This window comes from Crassostrea angulata, chromosome 5, assembly GCF_025612915.1.
Source record: "Crassostrea angulata isolate pt1a10 chromosome 5, ASM2561291v2, whole genome shotgun sequence".
NCBI classification, from domain to species: Eukaryota; Metazoa; Mollusca; class Bivalvia; order Ostreida; family Ostreidae; genus Magallana; species Magallana angulata.
In genome coordinates this window covers 2915870-2943636 of record NC_069115.1, presented here as the reverse complement: position 1 = coordinate 2943636, position 27767 = coordinate 2915870, and the positions used below count along the sequence as shown (strand labels likewise).

Sequence of the window (27767 nt, the reverse complement as noted above, 5' to 3'; positions counted from 1 at the left end):
TCTCTCTCTCTCTCTCTCTCTCTCTCTCTCTCTCTCTCTCTCTCTCTCTCTCTCTCTCTCTCTCTCTCTCTCTCTCTCTCTCGTACAACCTGTCAAGTGCCAAGTTAACTAATTAGTATACATATGGGAAGCTTGTTAGCTAAAAAAATTAATATATATCACAACATCTTAAACTCATAGCCTTAATTCAATCTGTGTAAATATTATCAATTAAAGTACATGGCTACAGTATCTGTATGATTGATTGAGTACATGACTATAAATACATATATCACATAATGTGTAAAATCCTATAACAAGTATAGAGTATATGAAGGGGTGGGTTAGTCTCATTAAAAAGTAAAAAAAAAAAAATACAAGCAAACAGAAGTACAGCTGAGTAAGGATCAGTGAATCAAAAATGCAATAGTAAACAAGTTAACTTAACCACCGTGATTTAATGATTTCATACAGTAACTCTGGAATCATTAGATTTCGTGGTGGCTCAGTTTTCTGGAATTCAAGGGTTACCTCTCCTCCTCGAAAAACATCTTCCATATATTAATAATTTAGGGTCATAAAGTCATTTTTCCTTTGGTAGGTATAAGAGAATACACGAAATTGCGACTCCATGGACCTGTGAATTTAAGCAATCCACGAAAAATAGACCCCAACGAATTTTAATGATTCCACAGAACATTGATAGTAGGTACATATCGCCTCGGGAAATATACTTGCTTTTGGAGAACTGGAATCTTGCTGACTCCTTCAATGGTGTACTTTAATTGTATATGAGATCAGGTCCCACCCTTACCCCAAATCCCACAAGTTAAACCTCTAAAATTAATCCCCATCCCCAAATCAACAAAATATCACATTTTCAGAGTTACTGCTGGACCCCCCCCCCCCCCCCCCCCCAAAAAAAAAAAAAAAAAAAAAAACAATCCCAAAAAACACAAACTTAACAAACTCATAAATTCACATGATTGTAAAATGTTCAAAAAAAAGGCCTCAATTGCTTTGACCACCCCTGGTAAAATTTTTGAATCCACTCATCATTTAACCTATACTGACAGTAATCTCTCAGTACCTAATACATATAATTTTGACACCCCCAACCCCCTCCCCATGCCCCATCACACTCACACCACCCAGCCAGGTGTAAATCCCCACATTTCAAACTTGATCTGCGTGGCATTATGAATTTACATAAAACAACACAACTAATAAAACAAAATACAGTTCTCAGCATGAGTCATGTATTATATAATTAAACACAACAATTTTGGGACGGATTCTGGCAATTTCATATAGTTATATATATTATATATATATTTTTTTAGAGATTCTTTTGAAACGCTGCTCTTTTTTATACCAAGGTAAAATTCTTACTCATAATTGCAAGTGTCAATGAATATCAATAAATTCATATAATGTTTTTAACAGTACACGAATCAAAAAATATATCATGAATGCAGTCACACCTATATCCAAAAAAAAAAATAAAAGATGCAGAATATTTTTTTCAACCATTACATGTACCATTATATTATTCCTTTAAGTACATTTGTTATAAAAGCCTGAACATGTATTAGCTATTATAGTGTACATGTATCTCTTTCCTTGTACAGCAGAACAGTGTTACAGCAAACCCACATGTAAAGAACTCCCTATTACAGTGAAGTCAGTTCATTCTCCAAATCCAAAATGTTTTGAAAGCTGATTAGATGTAACAAGTTTTGTTTATAATGAACCAAATGAATATAACTTGTCTTTGATGCTAAACTATAACCTTGTTTTACTGTATACCGTAACATGAATGTCATAGATATCATTCATTTATATTTTTCACTTTATACTATACTCATAATAGGTATTAAGGTAGTTTTTCCAAGCTTGTAAATATTATAAATATTCCACTCAAACTTGTATCTTTGTGTACACACAAGTTAATCAACTGACATGCTTCGAAAGAAAATAGTTGTATCATCATTTATCTGTAATCTTCAATTGAAAAAAAAAATAAAAAAAATAATGCCCTGCTAAATTTGACTGCAGGGAATAGATTAAATTTAAACTCATAAACAGTACACCCCTCACATATATGTTCCACCTCAATGGACTGGTCATAATTATGTTGGTCATAATTATGTTAACATGTTACAATTCCCTAATAATACCTTCATCACATAATACCACTTAAATATGAAATTTTAAATCAACTCATGATAATACATTAAATATACATATATACATACTTGAAACCATACAATACCTAATTAAACAACAACTCCATGATATATGCTTCACCAATTTTTTTGATAAATGGAACTACACAGATTTTTTTTTCTGATAATGGCTTGTTCCTGACTGGTGCCAAATACAGGTCAAAACAGTCATAATGGAAAGCAATGCTACATATAGCCAGAACTTCTGACAAGAAATAAATATCTAAAACTGTCAAAACACCTGATAATAATAAATAAACATATCTGTATACATATTAGAACTAACAGCTGCTGTGGCGGATCTAACAATTGATGGAGTGTTGTTCTAGCCATTTCTCGACTAGGCTTATCTCCCTTGGACTGGATGCGGGTTCACTAGCAGGGACAGAGTTATCTTTCTTTGTACAGCTCTCCTATTGAAGGTCGCATACAGCTCCGTCATAATATCGTACAGGTGCTGGACTGAGGAAGTAAAAATAAAGATTGAAATAAATATTAAATATTAAATGTCCTTCATATCTCTTTCAATGAGCATATGTAAAAATACAATGATGGCAGATAGAAAATGATGCATGTATTGCCTGATACCTGCAGAAGAAGACTATTCAAGAATTACACATTTTTATTGTGAACTTTTGTGGGTTTGCAGGGATTAAATATAGAAAAAAAAACTGAAGAGGGAATTCATTTTTTGTTGTCATTTTGCTTGTACATGTTTACACAACTACAATTACAATGAACAAAAAAATATTACATGTATATGAAAACTTCTCTTGTATATATAGCCTTGAGCTGTTTCTAGCCATGATTATAAATGTAATTTTCAACAATTTATTGCTTACTGTAAATTTTAAAGTGGTTATTAATCTTGGCGGTGAAGAACACGTTTTTCTACTGTGACAGTCAAACAAAATGCGTGGGTATTAAATACATGGATGCTTGATTTACTATTAATAGTAAAGTTCTGATTTCTTTACCATACGCGCAGGTATTTTATGCAAATTTATAAGCGTACCGCGTAACTAGTGTAAGTTTCCCCAATGTGTAAATAACCACTTTTACAGTATATAAGTTGTAGACTACGTGCTGAGAACTGTAAACAAACCTTCTTCTCTGTCTTTTTGGCGGGTTCTTTCTTATCTTTCTCTTTCTCTTCTTTGTCCCCATCATCCTTATCTTCATCCTTAAAGGTCAAGGTAACCAGAAAATGTGTATTAATATATTTTAAGGTGGTATGGGACACCTCCATTATGTGATGTACTTCCAATCAAAATATACAATAAAATAAAGCATAATTTTATAAACTTTTTCTTTCCCAATTTTATTACCAGAAAATGTGTATTACCGGTAATATATTTTAAGGTGGTATGGGACACCTCCATTTTGTGATGTACTTCCAATCAAAATAAACAATAAAATAAAGCATAATTTTATAAACTTTTTCTTTCCCGAATTTATTACCTATCTGCGTAGCGTAATGGGTTTATCATTAACTAAAAATCTGTATGTTATGAGTTCAAATCCCGCTGGGGCTTTTATAATTTTTACCTTTCCAAAAAATTGAAAACACATTTTCAGTAAAATTTTGTAAAATTTTAAAATTTTTAAATTTTAAAACTGTAAACTTAAAGTATTTTGATTTTTTTAATCATATTATTAGGAATAATTATGTCCAGCTTACATGATCATTTTAAATACTTGTCTATTTTCTGCTACTCTGTGTATTATAACTTTCAGTTGTCAGACTATTAATGGAGTACATGTCAACATCATTTTATTTCCTGGAAGTCCACAGTAGTGTATAAAAATGTACTAAAAAAACCCAACAATTTCTATAGCTGTAACCTATCGGATTAGAATCAGAATTACCTCTTTAAATCAATATATTGTTCAGATCTACAAAAATTAGCTGCTTGGTTAAGGTAGAGTTTAAATCAATTGTTTTCATTTGAATGTTTACAGAATCAACTGAAAACATCATTGTTATATATATAGTTTAAGATGGTATGGGACACCTGTCGATATCAATGTGGATAAAAGACGTACATTACTGGTATAGTCAAAATACTTTCACCAGTTTAGAATTTACAAAATTTGATCCATAATTTCAATTTTAAAATAATTTGGAAATGTAAAAATTATAAAATCTTCAGTGGGATTCAAACTCATGACTTACATATCTGTAGGTAACGCTCTAACCCATTGCGCTACGCTGTTCGATAACTGATTTGAGAAAGAAAAAATATATATAAAATTATAATTGATTTTACTGTTAATTTTGAAAGGAAGTTTGCTACAATATAGAGATGTCATATACCGTATTAAAACAGAATGCATGTTGGGGTTGGTTTAATAAATCTGGTACCCCTAGATGCTGACCACTCAAAGACAGAAAAACAGAGCCTTACCTCCTCCCCTTCGCTCTTCTTTCCTTCCTCTCCTTCACTCTTCTTCCCTTCCTCTGTCTCTCCATCATCCTTCTCCTCGTCATCCTCTTCCTCCTCCTCTTTTTCACCTTTCTTTTTCTTCTTGTCTTTTTTGTCTTTCTTTTTGTCCTTCTTTTTATCTTTCTCTTTTTTGTCTGCAATAATTAAATCACAAATTGCTATGCACAATTTTTTTTTTATCAGCATCAATATTGACCCTAACATGTTGCATAGATAGATTGTCAAGGACAGAGACCTAAATGTGAAATACTTTAACAGCTACAGTTAACATGGGCAATATGATATCATCAATATTGATACGATATCAGCAATATTAATACGATATATCATCAATAGTAATGCGATATATCATCGATATTGATACGATATCATCAATATTAATACGATATATCATCAATAGTAATGCGATATATCATCGATATTGATATGATATCATCAATATTAATACGATATATCATCAATTTTGATACGATATCATCAATATTAATACGATATATCATCAATTTTGATACGATATCATCAATATTAATATGATAAATCATCGATATTGTTACAATATAATTCGTATCGATACTACATCGTCTCTTGACATAACTCGATCACTGCGCACTCTACCTTTCTTCTTGTCCTTCTTCTTTCCTCCTTTTGTTTTCTCCTCCTCTTCTTCATCTGCTTCCTCTTCCTCCTCTTTTTCTTCTTCTTCCTCATCTTCATCTCCTTTCTTCTTCTTTTTGTCTTTCTTCTTATCTTTTTTGTCTTTCTTCTTATCCTTGAAGAAAAAGATAATGGAATAGAGAAAAATTTCAATAGAAAAGAAAGATAGTTCATCATATGAAAGCAATCTAGTAACAGAATCAGCAAACAATGACTTAAGATTTTTGATCCGTTTCAATAAGATTTTCAATACAAAAAGATTAAGTAAACTAGAAAGGTATTCAAGGCCACAGATATCGTAGACAATCAAATCAATCCTAAATTCCTTCTGAAAGAAATCATAGTCAATCCAATCTGTCCTACCTTCTTATCTTTCAGAAAGATATCAGAGCCAATCAAATCTGTCCTACCTTCTTATCTTTCTTACGAATAATAATCATAGCCAATTAAATCTGTCCTACCTTCTTATCTTTCTTACAGATAATTATCATAGCCAATCAAATCTGTCATACCTTCTTATCTTTCTTACAGATAATTATCATAGCCAATCAAATCTGTCATACCTTCTTATCTTTCTTCTTGTCTTTCTTTTTATCTTTCTTCTTCTTGCCTTCCTTTTCTTCTTCTTTCTCCTCTTCCTCTTCTTCCTGCTCTTCCTCCTCCTCTCCCTCTTCATCATCAGACAAACCAGTGGACACTTTTCCAAACACATTTAGGTCTTTCTTTCCTGTTGATATAGTTACACACATAAGACACACTCCAACCACATGTTTGACTATCATAGCTACACTTAACCAGCACTATGATTATTTTGCCAAGTTTTAAGAACAATTTTTGCAGAGAAAGTCCTTTAATGTTTTAAATATCATCTTATAATACAGTAACTCCTATCATTCTGTGCAAACAAGTTCATTGAAATTATGTACATGTATTACCTATTCTTGGTCATAATGATTAGTCTTAGCTTATAATTTTAGTAAATTAATGCTAAATTGCCATAGAAAAAGATATCCCATATTAATGCTGGTTAACAATAATTGATGTCTGCTAAAATCAAAGAAGAATACAATTTTGAACAATGGTGGTATGTCATGATAAGTGTACTTATTCAAACAAAAACTGCAAGGACCAATAAGTCCAGTTTTGTCTGAGATAACCTACAACCTAAAGCAATTCAAGAAGCTCTAGTTGACATCCCCCACCTTTTTTCTTATCTTTCTTTTTATCTTTTTCCTTCGTTTCTTTCTTTTCCTCTTCTTCTTCTTCTTCTTCTTCGCTCTCCTGGGTTTTTCCTGCTCTGGGTTTTGGAACAGGAATTTCTGGCATTGCCTATGAAAGACAGTGTTGTGAAAAAACACTCCAATGTTGTATGATGTCAACAATATAATAAAAAGGAATCAAGATCATTTTGATTAGTTATTGTATAATGATGTTCGATTGGCTAGGATGAACAGAAAATTTTGATTGGTTGACATTAATCTAAAATGAATTTCAAATATGATTGGCTGTATTCATGGAGATGACTCACCCTGGAAGATGTCACTTTAGTGGCCTTCACTGTTTCTTCCTCCTCCTCTTCTTCTTCACTTTCTTCTTCACTCTCTTCTTTCTTCTGTAAGATTAAAACACCATCAAATGTTTAAACATTACATCATCCAATAAACATGAGGTCACACAATACATGTAATTTATCAGATTTCTTAATTTATTTAGTCATAGTTGATAAAGTTCACATTTATCTTGAAATAAATTAATGATATGAATTACATAATTTAAAGAGCATTTGAAATATACATAGGTAACTATGCAAAAATCACAGAATATAGATACAACATTTAACCAGTTTTTGTATAAAAAATTAATAATAAACACTGTAACACCGTGAGTGAAGTAATATAACTGTGCTCCTCCATTGGTTTACGTGTCAAACACCTACACAACATACTGACTACAGTAAAACAAGCTTAGAGCCGAGTGCCAGGGACAGGAGAATTTGCTTCATTATAAATGTAATTGTTTTACAATAATGGTGTAAAGATGGAGATGTCTGTCAGACATAGATAACCGCAAACCTAAAAGCATTAACAAGCAAAAACAAAAATCAGAAAACAGTGGAAATTGTTAAAGCAATGGGTTTTTTTTTAAGCTCAAAGAAATATTGATATCTAATATGAAATTCTGAGAGGGTAAAGTGCTTTTAAGGTGGTATGGGACACCTGTCAATATCAATGTGGATAAAAGTACATTATAATCAAAATAATTTCACCTGTTTATGATTTTCAAATTTAACAATGATTGAAAAAACAAATTGTTTAAAATTTTTTTGAAAGGTAAAATTATAAGAGCCTGGTGGAATTCCAACACATGATTTACAGATTCGTAGTTAATGCTCTAACCCACTGCACCACACTAATCTGGTTACAGTTTTAGGTATTAAAACTGTAAAATCTGATCCCTCTTCACAGGAGAGAAACAGAGATTTTCTAAGAAGTACTAAACAAGCTTGTCATGAGTATTATGTACAAGCTGTAGTGCATTTATTATTTTCACATGACATGTATGACTGTTAATGAAAATAGAAGCCATAAAAGACAGAAACATACACATACTATTATATCTATGATGTTGATATTATTCTGAGAATTTTGTTGTTACTTTACAAAATAAACAACGAATTAGTCCAAAAAATCGGTGATTGTAAAATTAGTGATACAGAGTGACTAAGTTTTCATCAGAAAGAAATGGTAGGAAAATTGTCATAAAGCAAACAAGAGGCCCATGGGCCACATCGCTCACCTGAGGAACAATAGATATGATAAAATCAGCTTAATGGAGTCATAATACAAACAATCTGGACAATGAACAATAACACATGTAGATACTGTATAAATAAAATCCATTTTTCCCCCTGGATATTCTTATGTTTATTAACATTAGTCCCTTTTCTAACAGGATGATTTTATAGTCATATCACATGTTGAGTATTGCAGTTCTCAAAAAGGTCCTTAACAATTGTTTATATATGGGATATAAAGCTACTGAACCTTCTTGTGAGGCCGAAAAATTGTCCTGGAGCCAAAGTCTTAACAATTATAAAGAATCATCTGGCTGATTAGTTTCTGAGAAGAAGATCTTTAAAGATTTACTCTATATATTCCTATGTAAAACTTCGACCCCCCCCCCCCCATTGTGGCCCCACCCTACCCCCAGGGATCATGATTTTCACAACTTTGAATCTACACTACCTGAGGATGCTTCCACACAAGTTTCAGCTTTCCTGGCTGATTAGTTTCTGAGAAGAAGATTTTTAAAGATTTACTCTATATATTCCTATGTAAAACTTTAACACTCCCCCTCCTCAATGTGGCCCCACCCAACCCCTAGGGATCATGATTTTCACAACTTTGAATCTACACTACCTGAAGATACTTCCTCAGCTTTCCTGGCTGATTAGTTTCTGAGAAGAAGATCTTTAAAGATTTACTCTATATATTCCTATGTAAAACTTCGACCCCCTGTTGTGGCCCCACCCTACCCCCGGGGATCATGAATCTCTCAACTTTGAATCTACACTACCTGAGGATGCTTCCACATAAGTTTCAGCTTTCCTGGCTTATTGGTTTCTGAGAAGAAGATTTTTAAAGATTTACTCTATGTATTCCTATGTAAAACTTCGACCCCCCATTGTGGCCCCACCCTACCCCCGGGGATCATGAATTTCACAACTCTGAATTAACACTACCTGAGGATGCTTCCACACAAGTTTCAGCTTTCCTGGCTGATTAGTTTCTGAGAAGAAGATTTTTAAAGATTTACTCTATATATTCCTATGTAAAACTTCGACCCCCCCATTGTGGCCCCACCCTACCCCCAGAGATCATGAATTTCACAACTTTGAATCTACACTACCTGAGGATGCTTCCACACAAGGTTCAGCTTTCCTGACTGATGAGTTTCTGAGAAGAAGATTTTTAAAGATTTACTCTATGTATTCCTATGTAAAACTTCGACCCCCCATTGTGGCTCCACCCTACCCCCGGGGATCATGATTTTCACAACTTTGAATCTACACTACCTGAGGATGCTTCCACACAAGTTTCAGCTTTCCTGGCTTTCTGGTTCTTTAGAAGAAGATTTTTGAAAATTTCTCGAAATTTTTAATTAATTTCTAATTATCTCCCCTTGAAAACAGGTTTGGCCCTTAATTTTCACAATTTTGAATCCCCTTTGCCTAAGGATGATTTGTGCCAAATTTGGTTGAAATTGGCCCAGTAGTTTTTGAGAAGATGTTGAAAATGTGAAAAGTTTACGGACAGACAGACAGACGGACGACAGACAAAATGTGATCAGAATAGCTCACTTGAGCTTTCAGCTCAGGTGAGCTAAAAACAAAATACATAAATCTTGGCTTGAATGGTGAAGAAAGATGTGCATCATGGTCACTTATCTGTTAACTAATTAGTCAAACCAGGGTACAGAAGTGATTTATGAGTTAAAAGAATAACAAGGAAAAACATTACAGACAGTCCACCAGTTAAAGTTAATAGAAAAAAAGTGAAATTTCACACAAACACACTCTACAAAGGTGGGAAAGAAAATCTACCACAAGACTAACAGATTCTTTTGTTTCTGATGGGATGGCTTCCTTGTCTTTTTCTGATTGGTTAGATTCATCTTCAGGAGAAGCTGATTGGCTGACTTCAGCACCAGGGGATTCTGATTGGCTGGGCTCGGGCTCGGGCTCTTCCTCACTCTCCTCTGAGTCTTTTGATTCCTCTTTGTCTTCTTTGGTTTCAGGAGACGTTTCTTCAGCTTCCTCATCATCAGACTTAGCAGACTTTGTCTCTTCCTGTAAAATGTGACTAGCCTCTATGTCTCTATTTAAGTCATTTCCCACACAATCCCTGCCATGTAATTACAGACAAGGCTGTCCAAAAACTCCCCTGAAAATCAACCTGCAGGACCCTACATCTATGTCACAACGGACATGGTTGTCCATGACTATGAAAAATTTAAACACAAAAAATTTTCTTTGAACAATAAACAATTTTTCAATAGTTGAGTTCATTCAAACCTCATAACTGTATCTTAAACTACATGGGATGGGTTGAAAAATCTGAGATATCTGAGTATTTGAGATATCAAAGGTAAAATACTTAAAGTTTTAGGTGTTCGGGACTTAAACATCACTTAAACATATCCTGTATTCGAGATATTGTGTTCGAGATACAGAAGTTCAACTGTATTATTATAATAAGTTTTAGGTGTTCGGGACTTAAACATCACTTAAACATATCCTGTATTCGAGATATTGTGTTCGAGATACAGAAGTTCAACTGTATAATTATAATAAAGTCTATTTTTTTTCTTTAGAAAAATTAAATACATGTAGGAAATGGAAAGGTGAAAATGGTGAATACCCATGCTATCTTAATCAAACTTATAACATTACAAGTTCTGTAACATCCCACACTCTGACCTCAAAAAGATTCTATCATTCCAACTTTGCATAAAATTTGGTCAAGATGCACATTTGTTTCTATGCTTTACATTCATAATATAAGCCATGCAAGTTCTCCCCCTATTGAAACATATTTCCATGCAGAACTTGGACACATTTACACAGTTCCTAACTAGCCCCTAACTACAGGATCATCGATCGAACAGGCTACATTCATGAGTTACCTCATCTTGTTTCCTAGGCAACGGTCGGGGCTTTGGGACAGGTTTACTTTCACTTTCAGGAACAGCCTAGAACAAGAAAATTGAAAAATAGTCAAACAGGTGGTTATTTCAGCTCATGTATATTAAAATAACCATAATTAAGTTAGTGAAACTCCATTTTTTGTCTGAGTAGTTAATGCTGTCTTTTGTAAACAACTTTTCAGGACCTGTGTCACATGCAAGCTACTTTTGGAGAGAAAATAACTGGCAAAAATAAAACTGTAGACAATAAGTATATGAAAGAGAGCTTATCTATATAAATTTAAACATAATATACCATTATAGTATATCAACAAACAAACATGCCACACAATGTCTTAACACACACTGCTAATTCAACCACTGACCTTGACAAGTTGTGACCTTCATCTAAGTGTGTATTCTATTCCTAATGGACATTTGAAGCCTAATAAATGACCTTGACCTACTTGTGTGTTTTGTAAATAATTGACCTACACAGCCTTGGTAATGAGATGACCTTGATCTATGACTGACCTTCACTTTATTGTATATGACTGACCTTGACCTCAGCCTCTTCTTCCTCGCTTTCCTCCGATTCCTCACTGGATTCCTCCTCAGGCTTTGCTTTCTTTTCCTCTGTGAAACAAGTCATAAAATAACATACAATTATTGCTTTTTTTACCTGATAGAAGCTTAATCATCATATTGATCGAAAAAACAGCAATAATTATTCTACATATGATTCAGCAACAAATTGATACAGACATATCAAACTGAGTGTTATCAAGCAAAGATTGTAGTTTGAAGCCATAGCCAAACATTGAGAAACGCGATATTTCATTGGACGATCTATTTTTAGTCCAATGTAGAGAAAATCAAACATTATATTGACCTCCTAGGTCACGTGCAGGTGAATATAACATTCAGATTTTTCTAGAGAGTTGGATATGAGCCAATCAGAGAGCTAGGAATTAATCAATCATATAATAACATAAATTATTGCGACCAAACCATTAATTTTTTTTTTTAAAATTGATAAGTCATCAATTACTCAATCTAAAATTATAACATAATAAAATTACAACATGGATCAATTCAAACATCATATAAATTGAATCATTACTCTTTAGTCTTAGATCAGAAATCAAAGCAGTCTATCACATTAAGAGAGAGAAATAATTATACAAAATTTTAATAATAATGATGTTCTCATAGATTACACACATCATGTATGTATATAATCAGAATGATTGAGAGTAATATCAAAAGATCAATGTCTGATGAAAAACTAGATTTGTCTTGTTTGGGGGAAAGGATATTTAATGTTTATGTCATTCAATAATCTGTACTAGATTTGTGTTTGTGAACTGGTTAACCTTTCTTTTGTTGTTTAATTTTGATTTTCTTTAAAACTTCCTAGCACGGTTGACTGCTTTGGTGCCCTCTCTTATTGAATTAGTCTCACTGCGTCCTGGTGTATAGATTGTTCCTGTGGGTTAACATACTACTGACCTGGTTTAACTGCCTGAGGGAGAGGTCTCTTCCCCTGGGGTGAGGGTTTAGGGGGATGGGTTGCACTGAGTGATTCCAATGTTTTTGCGTTGTTGGTGAGAGCAGGTAGAGTCCTATTCAATGACGGTGCCTGAAATAGCAACACAGCTAACTGTAGACAGGGAAATATTTGCCGTTGTTTTATTTCTGTCCCTTTTGCCCTTATTGTCAGCAGGCAAATTCAAGGCTGGACAAGTTCCAATGTCTCAAATTATCCCTCTTCTAGCACAACATTGCCTAGGCAAATATAAGATGTAGCAAAGCTGTTTACAAGTGTAGAAAGGACAAATAAAAACGGGGGCAAAAACAACCTTGATTAGAGTATGAAGTGTTTCTTTGACGTCAGTGAATACCAATGTTTGTGAATTTCGTTGATGAGTTGATCAGTAAAATTAAATGTCAATGTTCACTGAGGTACAATGAATGTATGTACTTCTGAAACTGTGACTTCCAAATCCTTTAAACTTGATGTCCTAAATATATTCATGGAACTGTACTACAGTATACAAGTCAAATCATTAACAACCATGACAGGTTCATCATCAAACATGTACAGTAAATCAAGATCCTGATCATGTATTATATTGTGTACAATATTTGGTGGAATTGATTTTTATAAGGATAGGTGTAGATTTGATTTCACCCATTTATGAATGTATCTTTTAGCACATGTATATGCTGGACATTAAACAATAATTAAATTAAAACCTCCTTTCCCTAAAAACATTAAACAAAATACACTGACAGTCAAATGGAATACAATACATGTAATAGCTAGCATTCATTACCTAATAGTCGTAACTCATATCAAATAGGTAAAAAATTTGGTTTTTTGATATCATGGTATGTCTTGATATCTCTGATATCTTGGTATTGTTTGATATCTTGGTATTGTTTGATATCTTGGTATTGTTTGATATCTTGGTATTGTTTGATATCTTGGTACTTTTTCTAGTGGAATATTTACCCGTTTGATGGACTCCTGGCGCCTCCTATCCCGCGCCCCGAAGCTTCCGCCTAGATCCACGGTACCGTCCATCTTGATGGAGTGGTTGAGGTTGGTTTTGTGTAGGTTCTCGTTTTCATCCTCCTCGTTTGATGAGGTGGAGTCTACCTCTCCATTCTGGAGGCGAGGGTAGGCCAAGACAATCATGTGACATCCTCCACACGACACCTGTGTATATAGTGATACAAACAAACTCGTTGAGCATGAAGTCAGGGAGATGAGATATATTATACATTATATAAACATGAACCATCACACCTTATTAACTCTACACCTGATGAACTTCCAAATAACATAATTATACTATAAACCAACTTTTATTCGAGACGACATTATTTCATGATTCAACAGAGATAAACTGGTTAGCGGCAAATTATTTTCACAACAAAGCCTTATCAACATCTGTTTTTTTTAACAACCTTATGCCAATAACTCGCTTGTGGCGAGAAATATTCACAATGACAAGGCTCTGGCGAACCTCTCGAAAATTTCTTGTACGCGAATAAAAGTTAGTTTACCGTGTATCTGATGTACTTCAAAACAACTTTTACATCTGATGAACTTCCAATTAATATATGTAAGAATTTCCACCTGAAGATGTTCACATAAACATTTAAATGAACTTTTAAAATTGATAACCTTCACATGAACATTCAAATGAACATTTACTCATGATAACCTTCGCATGAACACCCAATAAATTTCCAATGAACATTTACCCAATGAATTCACATGAACATGTACCCTTGATGACCCGCACATGAACATGTATCCCTGATGACCCTCACATGAACATGTATCCCTGATGACAATCACATGAACCCAAACCCTTGATGAACGTGATGAACATGAACCCCAAATGGACTCACCTGAGTGACAATAAACTTGCTGAATCTCTTTGATCTCTGGGGGAAGTACTGGTTTGAGTAGCATTCATGGTCGAGGCCTAACTTGGCATGGCGACCATCTCCAAATGTGTAAAGCTGCCCTTTCTCTACACAGTCAAAAATTCACATATACATGGATGATAAATTGTCATTATACATTAAATTTTATATATTAACATGATTGTATAAGAAGAATATATCACATTGTTATGTGATGTTTGAACATACTTCACTAAAAAAACAAGATAATCTAAAAAAATAAGCATGTTTTTTATTCTATTTTTTAAATTTTAATTTTGCTTAGATTAAAACACTGCACTACAACACAACCCCACATTTCTGATATTAACAAACTCTTATTACTTTTTGTAAATTTTACATCCAATTTGATGTCAATTCCCAAATATTCTCCAATAATTTGCTGTCATAAACTCAATTTATGTGAGTTTAACTTTGGTTATCCGTGTAGTTAATTTTACTTACTTGGAATTAACTCCTTTTACATCTTAAAAATATTCTATTGACCTGTGATTAATTCAATTTGATTTAATTTTTTATAAAACGCTTTTTTTGTTTGCCAAACAAATTCATCTATATCATATACTAAAACTTGCCTATGTCACAATATGAAACATGTGCAAAATCTATTTATCCACTTGATCTGACCAACTCTTTTATCAGTGAATACTGTAAACGTACTACATTTGGCTGTGTATTCTATTTAGCGCTTTTGGCGGAATGCGGCTTCCGCTAAATCAAGTACATAGCTAAATGTCATTCTTATCTGTTTAAGGATTGGAACATTCAGGAATACGCTAATTCAAATTCACTCCAATTTGTTAAAAAACTAATTTCCGCCAAATATCGTACATGCCAAATATAATACGTTTACAGTAGATTTATTTACCTGTGACTAACTTTATTCACTGGTGAATAACTCTATTTACCTGTCAAAAATTCTATTTACCTGTAACTAGCTTTATTAACCTTTAACTAGCTGTATTTATCTGTAACTATCTGTATTTACCTGTAACTAGCTGTATTTACCTGTGACTAACGCTGTGTGGTTTTCTCCTGCTGCTATTTGTGTGACCTTGTGCTTAAAATTGAGCCAGACCGGGGTCTCACAGTAGAAGTACTTGTTTTTGTGTCCTAGTTGTCCGTTACCTCCCTCTCCAAAAGTATAAACTTTCCCACACTCTGTAAGTCAACCACCAATGTAAAATCAATCATCAACTTCTGCTAACAAAACTTTAAGCGACTCATTAAACAACACTGAAGTTACTGCTACAAGACGATCACCAAATTCTTATGTACTAGCAATACTAATAATTGATTTTTAACAATTATGGTGCATCAACCACATAATCTAAGTATTAAATGCAGCACCAATGCATTCCACATAATAATCACTAATAAAAAACTAGGGATGGCAATTGCTAACCAGTCAACCGATTACTCAGTCGGAACGATAGTAACCAATTACAAAATCAGTAATCAGTTAGTCATATAAGATCAAAATAATGAACATTTCAAAGCAATTTCAAAATACATTTTATTTTTTAGCTTTCAAGACAATTATATATTCTAGTTAAATTGGAGACTGTTTTCTATAAACTGAAGGTCCAAGGGCTGAGCTCTAGGAGGGTAATAGGTCAGTAGTTTTTAATTATAATGATTGTTAAAACAACATGTCACTACTATGTCGGTTCAGCTTTTCATAAATCATTATTGAATATATCATCATGAGACATAACTATTGTGTAAAATTAATAAACAATAAAATATGTTCAAACCGAGACACATTATGTCGGTTCAGCTATTCATAAATCATTATTGAATATATCACCATGAGACAATTTTAAAATCATATTTAATTTGAATTACACATAAACCTTGTTTCTGTATAGCTGTAGTGTTCACGCATTATCTCACACAGTTAAATGCATAAATCCCATACATATATTTCATTGTATTGATGAATCATTTTGCATATGGTTGCTAGTAATATGAACCTGGACATTCTAGGCTATTATTTCATTCGTTATTTGTTATAATCATGATGATAATATTATTTTTTTTTAATGTGCATGACCCCCTGAGGGCCCTTGATTGGTGAATAAATAAAGAACATAAACGGAATTTGTATTATTTAAAACAATTATCAAAATGTTAATAGCCTGTCAAAATTATGCATATTTTGATACGAGTAAGGCCTAAAAAAAAATTGTGTGTTTAGGGTAACACTGATGAAAAAATTAGGTTAGGTAGGTAGGGTTTTTTTTTTATTTCACTTTTTTTTTTTTGTATGAATCCTAAGAATGTTTGTTTGTTTCATATTTAAAAACGTATTTTTTATTTGAAATAAGATAAAATTCCCAATTGGATAAAATCAGACATCTATTCAATAGATGTCTGACATACTAAAAATGGTAAGATCAGGCCATTTTTGTAGGTTAGGTCGGGTTACCCAAAAAACACAAATTTTTTTTTTAGGCCCAACTGGTTAATCGGTCAGATAGAATTGTGATTGACCAATTAGCAATTCTGCAATCTATTACCATCCCCACTAAAAACAGAAATATAAATATTTTTATTACTTCACAATAATTTAATTCTGGTTGTAACGCGGCATTTGATTGGATAGAAAAATTTAGTTAAATTTGTATAACCTGGTTTGCACGTCACAATGCACCAACGTACTAATTCACTTGACGTTACGTTTGAATTTTGAACAGATTTATATCATTTTTAAAAGTAAAAAGGACTCAATTTGTACAGCAAATTCCAGAAAATTAAATTATAAGGAATGAACTCAATGTCTACCCAAATTATACTCGTATAACCTGGGTTGGAGCAATTTACGCTTTTTTATAATCCGCTTCGCGGATTATAAAGCGTAAATTGCCCCAACCCAGGTTATACGAGTATAACTTGGGTAGACATTGAGTTCATTTCTTAAATAAATCATGTTGAAGTATCATGATAGTAATTTAATATTTTGACTTACCAAGTTGCACCTACAATCATATCTAAGTGGCACCGTTATTTTTAATACATGTCTCTCTGCGTTTGTGATGCACTTACCAAATCAAAAATTTAATTTGTAACTGTCACTGTTTTCCTGTTTAAAACTTATTCTTTTGATAAAATAGGAAATTACAATCATGAACCCATACAAACCAATTCTAGTCAAATTGTGATGCAATTTTTTTTTACTGCTCCTTCCCTTTTACAGACATAAACTTTTAAGGTTTTTATCCAAATGACAACCTTCCCCCTCCAAAAGACATTGAGTACTTTACCTGTTAATACCACTGTGTGTGACCCCCTCCCCCAGACAATGAGTACTTTACCTGTTAATACCACTGTGTGTGACCCCCTCCCCCGGACATTGAGTACTTTACCTGTTAGTACCACGGTGTGTGACCCCCTCCCAAAGACATTGAGTACTTTACCTGTTAGTACCATGGTGTGTGACCCCCTCCCAAAGACATTGAGTACTTTACCTGTTAGTACCACGGTGTGTGACCCCCTCCCACAGACAATGAGTACTTTACCTGTTAATACCACTGTGTGTGACCCCCCACAGGCCACTGACTTGGCTTTCTCGGGAATGTTCACTTTCTTGGGTGCTACAGCTTTTCCATAGTCTGTGCCTTGGCCTAGCTTCCCTCCGTCACCCTCCCCAAAAGTAAACACCTCACCAACATCTGAAATATTAAACGTAAACCATCTTAATGGTCTCTGTGATGTTTTAAGTTAAAACAAAACCATTCTCTGTAATATTATTAAAACATGATTAAACAGAAATAATGTATGACATATGACAATGATAATATCCCTGTGACGAAGATCACATCATCCGTGACGAAGATCACATCATCCGTGACGATGATCATATCAACTGTGATAATAATCATATCACCCATGATCATAATACAGGTTATAATGATCATAATACAGGTGACAATGATCATAACACAGGTGACAATGGTCATAATACAGGTGACAATGATCATATTGCTGATCAGATCACCCATGACAACTATCAAACAACCTTGAAGATGATCAAATCACTCATGACATTGGTCATATCACCAATGACAACAATCATATCACCCATGACAAAGATTATATCACCTCAGAGGATGGTCACATAGCCTGTGACATAATCATATCACCTGTGACAATGATCATATCACCTGTGACAATGATCATAATACAGGTGATACTATACAAATAATGCCTGTTTGGGAGGGTAACAGTTGAAAATGTCACCACCGCGAGAACTATTGACGACCTACGCAAAGCGGAGGTTCACAATGGTTTCAAGGGGTGTCAATTTCAACTCTTAACCTCCCAAACAGGCACTATTTATTTTATTGAATGTCTTGATTTTAAAGAAAACTTTACTGCTTTTATATAGAAATGACGTGAAATCTACGGCGAACCGTACACACATAATTCTCGCGCATGTAACAATTCGTTTTGTTATACTTTCATGTTAAATACTGAAATCTGATTGGTTAAGACGCAGTTAATAATATTTTCTATTACCCTCAGCATTAGCAACGCACTTAGCAACGGGTAACATTAAAAAATGTTACATGTGCGAAAATTATGCGCGTATGGTTCGCTGTAGAATTCACGTTATTCCTATATAAAAGCAGTAAAATTTCTTAAAAATTAAGACATTCAGTATAACAAAATAAATAGTGCCTGTTTGGGAGGATAACAGTTGAAATTGACACCCCTTGAAAACCATTGTCAACCTCCGCTTCGCGTTGGTTGACAATGGTTTTCTCGGGGTGTCAATTTCAACTGTTACCCTCCCAAACAGGCACTATTTATATAGTGTTACCCATTGCCAACTGTGTTGCTAAAGCTCTGGGTAATAGTCTAAGAACGGATTATAAACTGCATCTAAACCAATCAGATTTCAGTATTTAACATGAAAGTATAATAATGATACATGTTAAAGTCTGATACACAAGTATTATACCAAGTGGTTACAGTGGAGTCAACTTCTACTTCATATACAAACAGCTATAAAAACAAACATTAAGGTTTTAAAGTTTTTGTAGAAATGAACACCAAGTTACATGTATTTTGCAAAGTTGGTGAAATTTCTGTTGAAAAACTTGATGAATATGTACTGCTCTAGTGTATCAAAATTATTCCCAACACGATGTTTTATATTGTTTTAATTATATTTTCGATTTTGGGGGGGTCATGATCTTCTGACCCCTCTCTAGGTGAACAAACGCAATGGATGTAACGAAGATCTGTGACATTAAGCGTAATACACATAACAGTGGTTTACCTGTGTCATCAATTATTACACACATAACAGTGGTTTACCTGTGACATCAAATATTACACACATGACAGTGGTTTACCTGTGACATCAATTATTACACACATGACAGTGGTTTACCTGTGACATCAATTACTACACACTTGACAGTGGTTTACCTGTGACATCAATTATTACACACATGACAGTGATTCACCTGTGACATCAATTATTACACACATGCAAGTGGTTTACCTGTGACATCAATTATTACACACATAACAGTGGTTTACCTGTGACATCAATTATTACACACATGACAGTGGTTTACCTGTGACATCAATTATTACACACATGACAGTGGTTTACCTGTGACATCAATTATTACACACATGCCAGTGGTTTACCTGTGACATCAATTATTACACACATAACAGTGGTTTACCTGTGACATCAATTATTACACACATGACAGTGGTTTACCTGTGTCATCAATTATTACACACATGACAGTGGTTTACCTGTGACATCAATTATTACACACATGCCAGTGGTTTACCTGTGACATCAATTATTACACACATAACAGTGGTTTACCTGTGACATCAATTATTACACACATAACAGTGGTTTACCTGTGTCATCAATTATTACACACATGACAGTGGTTTACCTGTGTCATCAATTATTACACACATGACAGTGATTCACCTGTGACATCAATTATTACACACATGACAGTGGTTTACCTGTGACATCAATTATTACACACATGACAGTGATTCACCTGTGACATCAATTATTACACACATGACAGTGGTTTACCTTTGACATCAATTATTACACACATGACAGTGGTTTACCTGTGACATCAATTATTACACACATAACAGTGGTTTACCTGTGTCATCAATTATTACACACATGACAGTGGTTTACCTGTGTCATCAATTATTATACACATGACAGTGGTTTACCTGTGACATCAAATATTACACACATGACAGTGGTTTACCTGTGTCATCAATTATTACACACATGACAGTGGTTTACCTGTGTCATCAATTATTACACACATGACAGTGATTTACCTGTGACATCAATTATTACACACATGACAGTGGTTTACCTGTGTCATCAATTATTACACACATGACAGTGATTCACCTGTGACATCAATTATTACACACATGACAGTGGTTTACCTGTGACATCAATTATTACACACATGACAGTGATTCACCTGTGACATCAATTATTACACACATAACAGTGGTTTACCTGTGTCATCAATTATTACACACATGACAGTGGTTTACCTGTGTCATCAATTATTATACACATGACAGTGGTTTACCTGTGACATCAAATATTACACACATGACAGTGGTTTACCTGTGACATCAATTATTACACACATGACAGTGATTTACCTTTGACATCAATTACTACACACATAACAGTGGTTTACCTGTTATTGACATCAATTATTACACACCTGACAGTGATTTACCTGAGTGACATCAGTGACATCTCCTGTGACAATGCCTTACCTGTAACAAATGCTGTGTGATAGTAACCACAGGCCACACTGATGACTTTGTTGTCTGTACTGAGGAGAGTGGGAGTGGATTTGTCATCGATGTCCCCCAGGCCGAGCTGCCCCTCACTGCCACCTCCCCACACGTATAGCTCTCCGTCATCTACAAAATCACACAGTAGTTATAAAATACAGGTGCAGAATCAAAAGTCAAAATTCTAGAATAAGATCAGTGCAATCAATCATTACATACAACAGGGCTCTGTTCTTTGAGAAGTGAATGTCAGTCATACATATAAGGGTTGCATACTTGTCATTGACTGAATGAGAAACAGAGAGATCCCTTTGTTTTACTTCTTAAAAGCACAGAGTAACCTGCCCTTGTAATAAACCTGGGAGAGATAGAGTAGTCTGCCCTTGTTACATACCTGTGACAGAGATAGAGTAGTCTGCACTTGTTACGTACCTGTGAGAGAGATAGAGTAGTCTGCCCTTGTTACGTACCTGTGAGAGAGATAGAGTAGTCTGCACTTGTTACATACCTGTGAGTGCCACAGAGTGATCTGCCCCTGCAGCCAGTGCTTTGTACTGCCGTGGTTCACACTCCACTTTAACTGGACAGTTACTGCTCGGGATATCCTCCACCCCTAACTGACCGTCTCCATTAGCACCAAAAGTATACAGACAGCCAGACTCTAAAAATAAAACAAAAGATATTTTGAACTTTTTCTTCTTCCAAAAATACTAAGAAATTGATCACAAATCAATACATGTATTTATTAGTTTGTCATATAAAAGAATGTGTATGTGTTTCAATCATATTGCAATTTTTTAAATTAAAATGAATTTAAATTCAAGTTTTCCTGCTTTAAAGCCCTACTCCATCCCACAAATCTGCTGAAAAAACACAGCCATTAAGATCTACTTGTAATATCAATCACTAAAGGAAATGCAAACCGACCCGTGGCTACTATCGTGTGAATTCTTCCACATGCTACCACTTTCACTTTCTCAGGTTTCAGCTCTGAAAAAGAAAAAAGAATTGCCACCATGGTCATACCTGTAAACAAATTATCACTCAAGTCTTGTCCAATTACGCTTGGAGTGACTGCATGTTGATTACCAACTTTTAAAAAAGACAGTTCCTCATTTCAATAAAACAATTTGTTGTAAATTTGCTCATTTAAGATCCCATGTTTAATGATCAGTGTTCTCTATCATACTAAATTATAAATATGAAAAAGTCAACAGATGTTTGATAACATTTAAGTTTGGTAGAGACATAAAAATTTTAATTTAGATTTTTGAAATTAAGAAATAAATCTGACTCACTTTTGACGCAGCATGGTCTGGTCGACACTTTGACCTCGTCAATTCCCAGTTGACCCCAATCGTTGACCCCAAATGTGAAGAGCCGACCACTCTCTGTCAAAGACACCAAAAAAAGCTATATCATGAGTTTTGATATAGGGTCCTCTGGTCCTGGGTCCTCTGCAGTTTTGGTCAAATTCTGAGCTAGCTAGATTGTCTCTTTATATGCCCTCTCCCACCCCCATCCAAAAATATTTCTCCGCACAAACACCAAATTCAACAATAGTCAGCCTTTTTACTTGCAGCTTTTACACGAGACAGGGGAGGCAACATCCTGAACTAATCTTTGACACTTACAAAGTTAATGCATCACAGGTGACCTTTTGTTGATACTACATATCTAACTTATGGAACCTTACTGACACACTGACCTATGACTAACAATGTGAGTTAATATCTGACAGAATAATGACTTTCGTGAGCGAGTTTTGCGAGGTTCCCAAGAACCTCATTGTCAAGTATTGCTCGCATCAAACCATTCTTTGCCATATACCGGTAGTTGAAATTTTAAAAAAAAGGTGTGGATAAGGCTTGGTCGTGAAAAAAATGGTCGACGCAAACCAGTTCATCTCAGGTTAATCGTGAAATAAAGTTGCCCCGAATAAAAGTATCGATGCTGACACACTTACCTGTGACTAACGCTGTGTGTTCATCTCCACAGGCCACAGACTTGGCCTTGTCACCTCGGACCCAGAATTTGTTTGGTAAATTGTCCCCAAATCGGGATTTTCCAAATGTGAAAATTGCTCCAGACTCTGCCATAATAAAATTTCACATTCAGGACATGTTTTCATTATAATATGCTTTTAAATTAGAAATTTTTGACATTTATATTTAAAACCGTTACCATAAAAAAAAAATACCATCCTAATAATCACAGTACTATAGCAGGCACATTGCAACAGAGGAGTGGGGACCCTCATAGTCAACCATAACACACCCTTTCCAATATTCTTATATTTACATTCGAATTAATAGATATAATTAATATGAATTTTAATTGTACTGCCAGTGGGTTTTTCTTCCATATGGCAGTTCAAAATACCCTCATACAATTTTTCACAGTTATCAAATACTTAATATGATGCTTTTGTTCTTGTCCAGTATTTCTGGGTAAAATTTCAAACTTAATCAAAGAAGAAGTCTTTGATCGTTTACTATAGTCTGTCCCAAGTTATTGCTTCCATCACTTTTTGATGATTTTTACTTAAAATGCATATACCTGTGAAAGAAATACAGTTGAAATTTATGAAATGGGAAATATTCAAGATATCTTCACTAACAAATTATCATTTTTCACTCGAACAAAAACAAACTTCTTAAGGTGATTTATAATGGGAAATGTTTCATCTTTTTAACATTTTGAACTGACTAGAAATACCTTTCACAATTTTTCAACGTTATCATCCGGGCTTATTAATGGCTGGTGCAATGTAAAACCCCTTTCTATTTTTGGATGCGTATTGAAACCTGAAGTGGTAGAGGGGGCGTTTCAAAACAGATAATCTGCACATTTTTCATATTAGTGGATGAACGTATCTAGTTTGATCACATAGGTATAATTTATGATTATCAAAATATCAAGCAAAAAGTGGTGGAAGCAAAAACTCGGGACAGAGTATAGAATGAATTCAATCCTATTTCACTGCCCAAGGAGGCAGAGTAAAGACCTTCAGTGAAATTGATATCACACCTGCCTGATCCCTTCTCCCTCCCTCCTTTGATTTACCATTTTGTATGAAAAGCAGTTAATATTAATGACCGTTCAATTATACTTTGTAAATCTGACGTGTCATATAATATAAATAGTGCCTGTTTGGGAGGGTAACAGTTGAAATTGACACCCCTCGAAAACCATTGTCAACCGACGCGAAGCGGAGGTTGACAATGGTTTTCGAGGGGTGTCAATTTCAACTGTTATCCTCCCAAACAGGCACTATTTATTTTGTTATACTGAATGTCTTTTTTAAAATTTTTAAGAAAATTTTACTGCTTTTATATAGGAATAACGTGAATTCTACAGCGAACCGTACGCGCATCATTTTCGCGCATGTAACATTTTTTAATGTTACCCGTTGCCAAGTGCGTTGTTAACGCTGAGGGTAATAGTAAATATTATTAACTGCGTCTTAACCAATCAGATTTCAGTATTTAACATGAAAGTATAACAATATTATATACTGCAATATCATAAGATTTTAATTTCACTGATTTGCTCATTCGAATCAGTTCAAGACAATTCAAATGATTTCATCAAGTTATACAACTCTCCCATCATGTTCTACTGTACAGATGCTTATAAGTATGCAAATAATTTAATAATAATAATTCAATAACGCATTGGTATTCTATCCATAATTACACGGTACACCAAGTGTATAATGTTGGAGAAAAAACCTGGGGATTACCATGCATGATGCTCGGGTCCCATCGGGTTCAAACAGAAAAACATTGCAGTGATGTATAAAAAAAATCTCTTAAATTTGAGATGATATTTGATTTGATCAAGTGATTTTTATTTTCTTACCCGACCTTCATCGCTAACAAAAGCTTGGGAGAGACAATTTAAATAACTTGTTGGACAAAAATCAAATACCACCACAAATCAGGAGAGATTCTATAATAAAATGAAATATGTATTATGTTGAGAACTGGACAGGCATAGCCTTCTAGATGAAGGCTATATGTACATGTCAAGTTCTCAAGAGAGAAGAATGTAATTGTATCATGCAGTGCTGTCAAGAAATGAATTGTATAATCTGTAAATGCCAAGTTCAGTTTACATATATATAGAAAATTTGTGTGACTTACTCAGAGTAAATTTAAAAAGTTCATTTCAAAATTAGTTTTTATTGAAACCATACCGTATAATCATTATGCTAGTATTTGGTCCCCCCCCCCCTCCCCCTTCCCGTTATTAAATCGCGTAATTGATCATTTTTGAGCCGCTTGTGTAATAATAAGTCAACACAAAGATAAAAGAGCGGGTTTTGTATAATGACGACAGAAAAAACGACGTTCATTGCATCCCTGGAATCTCTATATTCCTTAGACTGCGAACCCTGGACATGTTTAGACTTACCAGGAATCTCCGAGTCGTCTCCCGCCGCCATTACTGTATCCTAAACAACATTCCTCAAGTGCCCGGATGTTTACAGTCGCACTAACACGTGCGTTTGTTTATCATCGATATGTGACACGCCCACTGAGTCGATATCGGGGGAAAATTTTCAAAATATTCATATCATGTTGAAAACACAAGATTTTGCCATTATTTAAAGTACTTAGAGTACTCATTGTAAATTTGTGTATAACTTTATATACTGGAACCTTGCTTGGTCTTGGTGTTACATGTAATCATGATAATTTTGAGTAATACATGTATAATAATTGCCAATCAATCTTAGAAATGCATCTACATGTACATTTATAGTCTGTCAATGCCCCCAAATAGTTACACTCACGAGCCAAAAGTATGTCAATTTTTTTTAAATTAATATTTTTTTTTGGGGGGGGGGGGGTCTAATTAATTTGTTTAATTGAAAACGTTCCTTATATTCTAAAAAGGTTGTCTAACGTTGTTTTTTGTCATATTAAAAAAAAAATGATATAAATTGATTTAGTCTGATTTAAGATCAATTCTATGTAAGAATCAATGATTTATAAAAGGGTCTGGCCACGCATAGTCACCAATTTTCCTTATATTTCATACATGGACACACCTAGGTGTAAAACGCAAAAAACCACTAAAAGTTGGTTGCTGGGTGTTACCGTTGCCATGGTAATCGAGGCTAAATATGGGAAAATAGCAAAACTTACCTACTTTGAAGCCATAATAGAAGGTTTTGCCCACTAATGAAAACTATCAAAGACATAAAACAGCCTTTGTCCTATTTTCAATTATTTAATTATATAAGAAAATTGATGGAGAAACCAACAATTTTAAAACGTTACCATGGAAACCGTTACAAATTTCTGAAATCAGACTTCTGCGGTTTTTTAATAAGCCCAAATGGGAAACTGTTAAATTTTTACATCCATATTAATGTCCATGCAATATATATTTTATCATGAAAATTGATGTCCGTTGCTATGGCAACAAGGCCAAAAATTAAGAAAAACTGAGAAATTGAAGATTATTTTGATATGCTTTTATTCCTGATTTTAGAATTTATTTGCAATTGTTTTAGTTGGAACTTGTAAATATATATCTAAATTTTCATTATACACCACAAAAACATTTTTTATGCAACAGAGAAGTGTTGTTGCTATGGAAAATTAAGTTGCGTAAAAAATCACACAGAAATGCTTACTTTTTGAAAAGTCCATAGCAACGGCAGTTATTCTTAGAACATTTCAGATTTTTTTCAATTGTTATTAAAGTTAAGGACAAACTTTATTTTTTCTCACCATTTGATTTTATATATTTATTCACTATAAGTGAATAATATTCATTTAAAGATGCCTAACAATATCTAAATTTCCCTTATTTTTAAGCTTGTTACCATAGCAACGGTTCTCAATTTTCATATTTAAATTTTTAATTGCATAATCATAATAGTGTTTACCAAAAAATCCATGATTTGCACTTTTTATTAACATTAGATGAAGAAAACAGATTTTAGAATTTCTATTTAGTAACCATGGAAACGCTCTAAAATTATGCGTTTCTCCATGAATTTTTTTCTTTCTTTTGAAAAATGACAACTATTTTTAATTATATTTTCTACCCTGGAAACCCCAAGTTCTGCACATTACTCACAATATGTTCTCAAATAAGCATTAAAATGCCATTTTTTCATCTTTATCCACGGTTACCATGGCAACGGGACCACATAGCAACAAACAAATGGTGTTAGGCTTTTTAACTCACCAAAGTCTATCAAATTGTCAAGTATGAAGAAAATCTGTGACTATGCGTGGCCACCGAATTTTGATTCTTACATAGAATTGATCTTTCTAAAAGAGCTTTACTACATGCATATTCCAAGAGATCGACTTTGCAATATACAAGCCGAAAAATTTTCCTTTGGCCATGGCCGGATTGTTAATATATCAAATCTCATGAACAGAGAGCTGGAAAATATTTATATATCATGTCAAAAAAACTTAATGAGAAA

At 34.0% G+C, this 27767-nt stretch overlaps 1 protein-coding gene across 3 annotated transcripts; it reads right to left on the bottom strand.

Moving 5' to 3' along the window:
- Window positions 1-908: 908 nt before the first annotated feature.
- On the bottom strand, window positions 909-25796 carry LOC128184109 (X-linked retinitis pigmentosa GTPase regulator-like). Of its 3 annotated transcripts, none has more exons than XM_052853449.1 (21): window positions 25730-25796; window positions 23277-23402; window positions 22609-22701; window positions 22238-22300; window positions 21819-21971; window positions 21290-21439; window positions 17998-18150; window positions 15485-15637; window positions 14420-14544; window positions 13512-13718; window positions 12506-12635; window positions 11553-11629; window positions 10994-11059; window positions 9912-10157; window positions 6837-6920; window positions 6511-6637; window positions 5872-6035; window positions 5270-5423; window positions 4616-4788; window positions 3313-3390; window positions 909-2669 (listed from the first exon to the last, which is right to left on the bottom strand). In XM_052853449.1, exons 1-21 carry the CDS (start codon window positions 25758-25760, stop codon window positions 2646-2648), a joined length of 2577 nt encoding a protein of 858 aa, XP_052709409.1. In that variant the 5' UTR covers window positions 25761-25796; the 3' UTR covers window positions 909-2645. The 3 variants fall into 3 exon arrangements, with proteins under 3 accessions (XP_052709409.1, XP_052709410.1, XP_052709411.1); XM_052853450.1 differs by having other exon boundaries at window positions 910-2669; window positions 9924-10157; XM_052853451.1 differs by lacking the exon at window positions 9912-10157 and having other exon boundaries at window positions 910-2669.
- Window positions 25797-27767: the final 1971 nt, after the last annotated feature.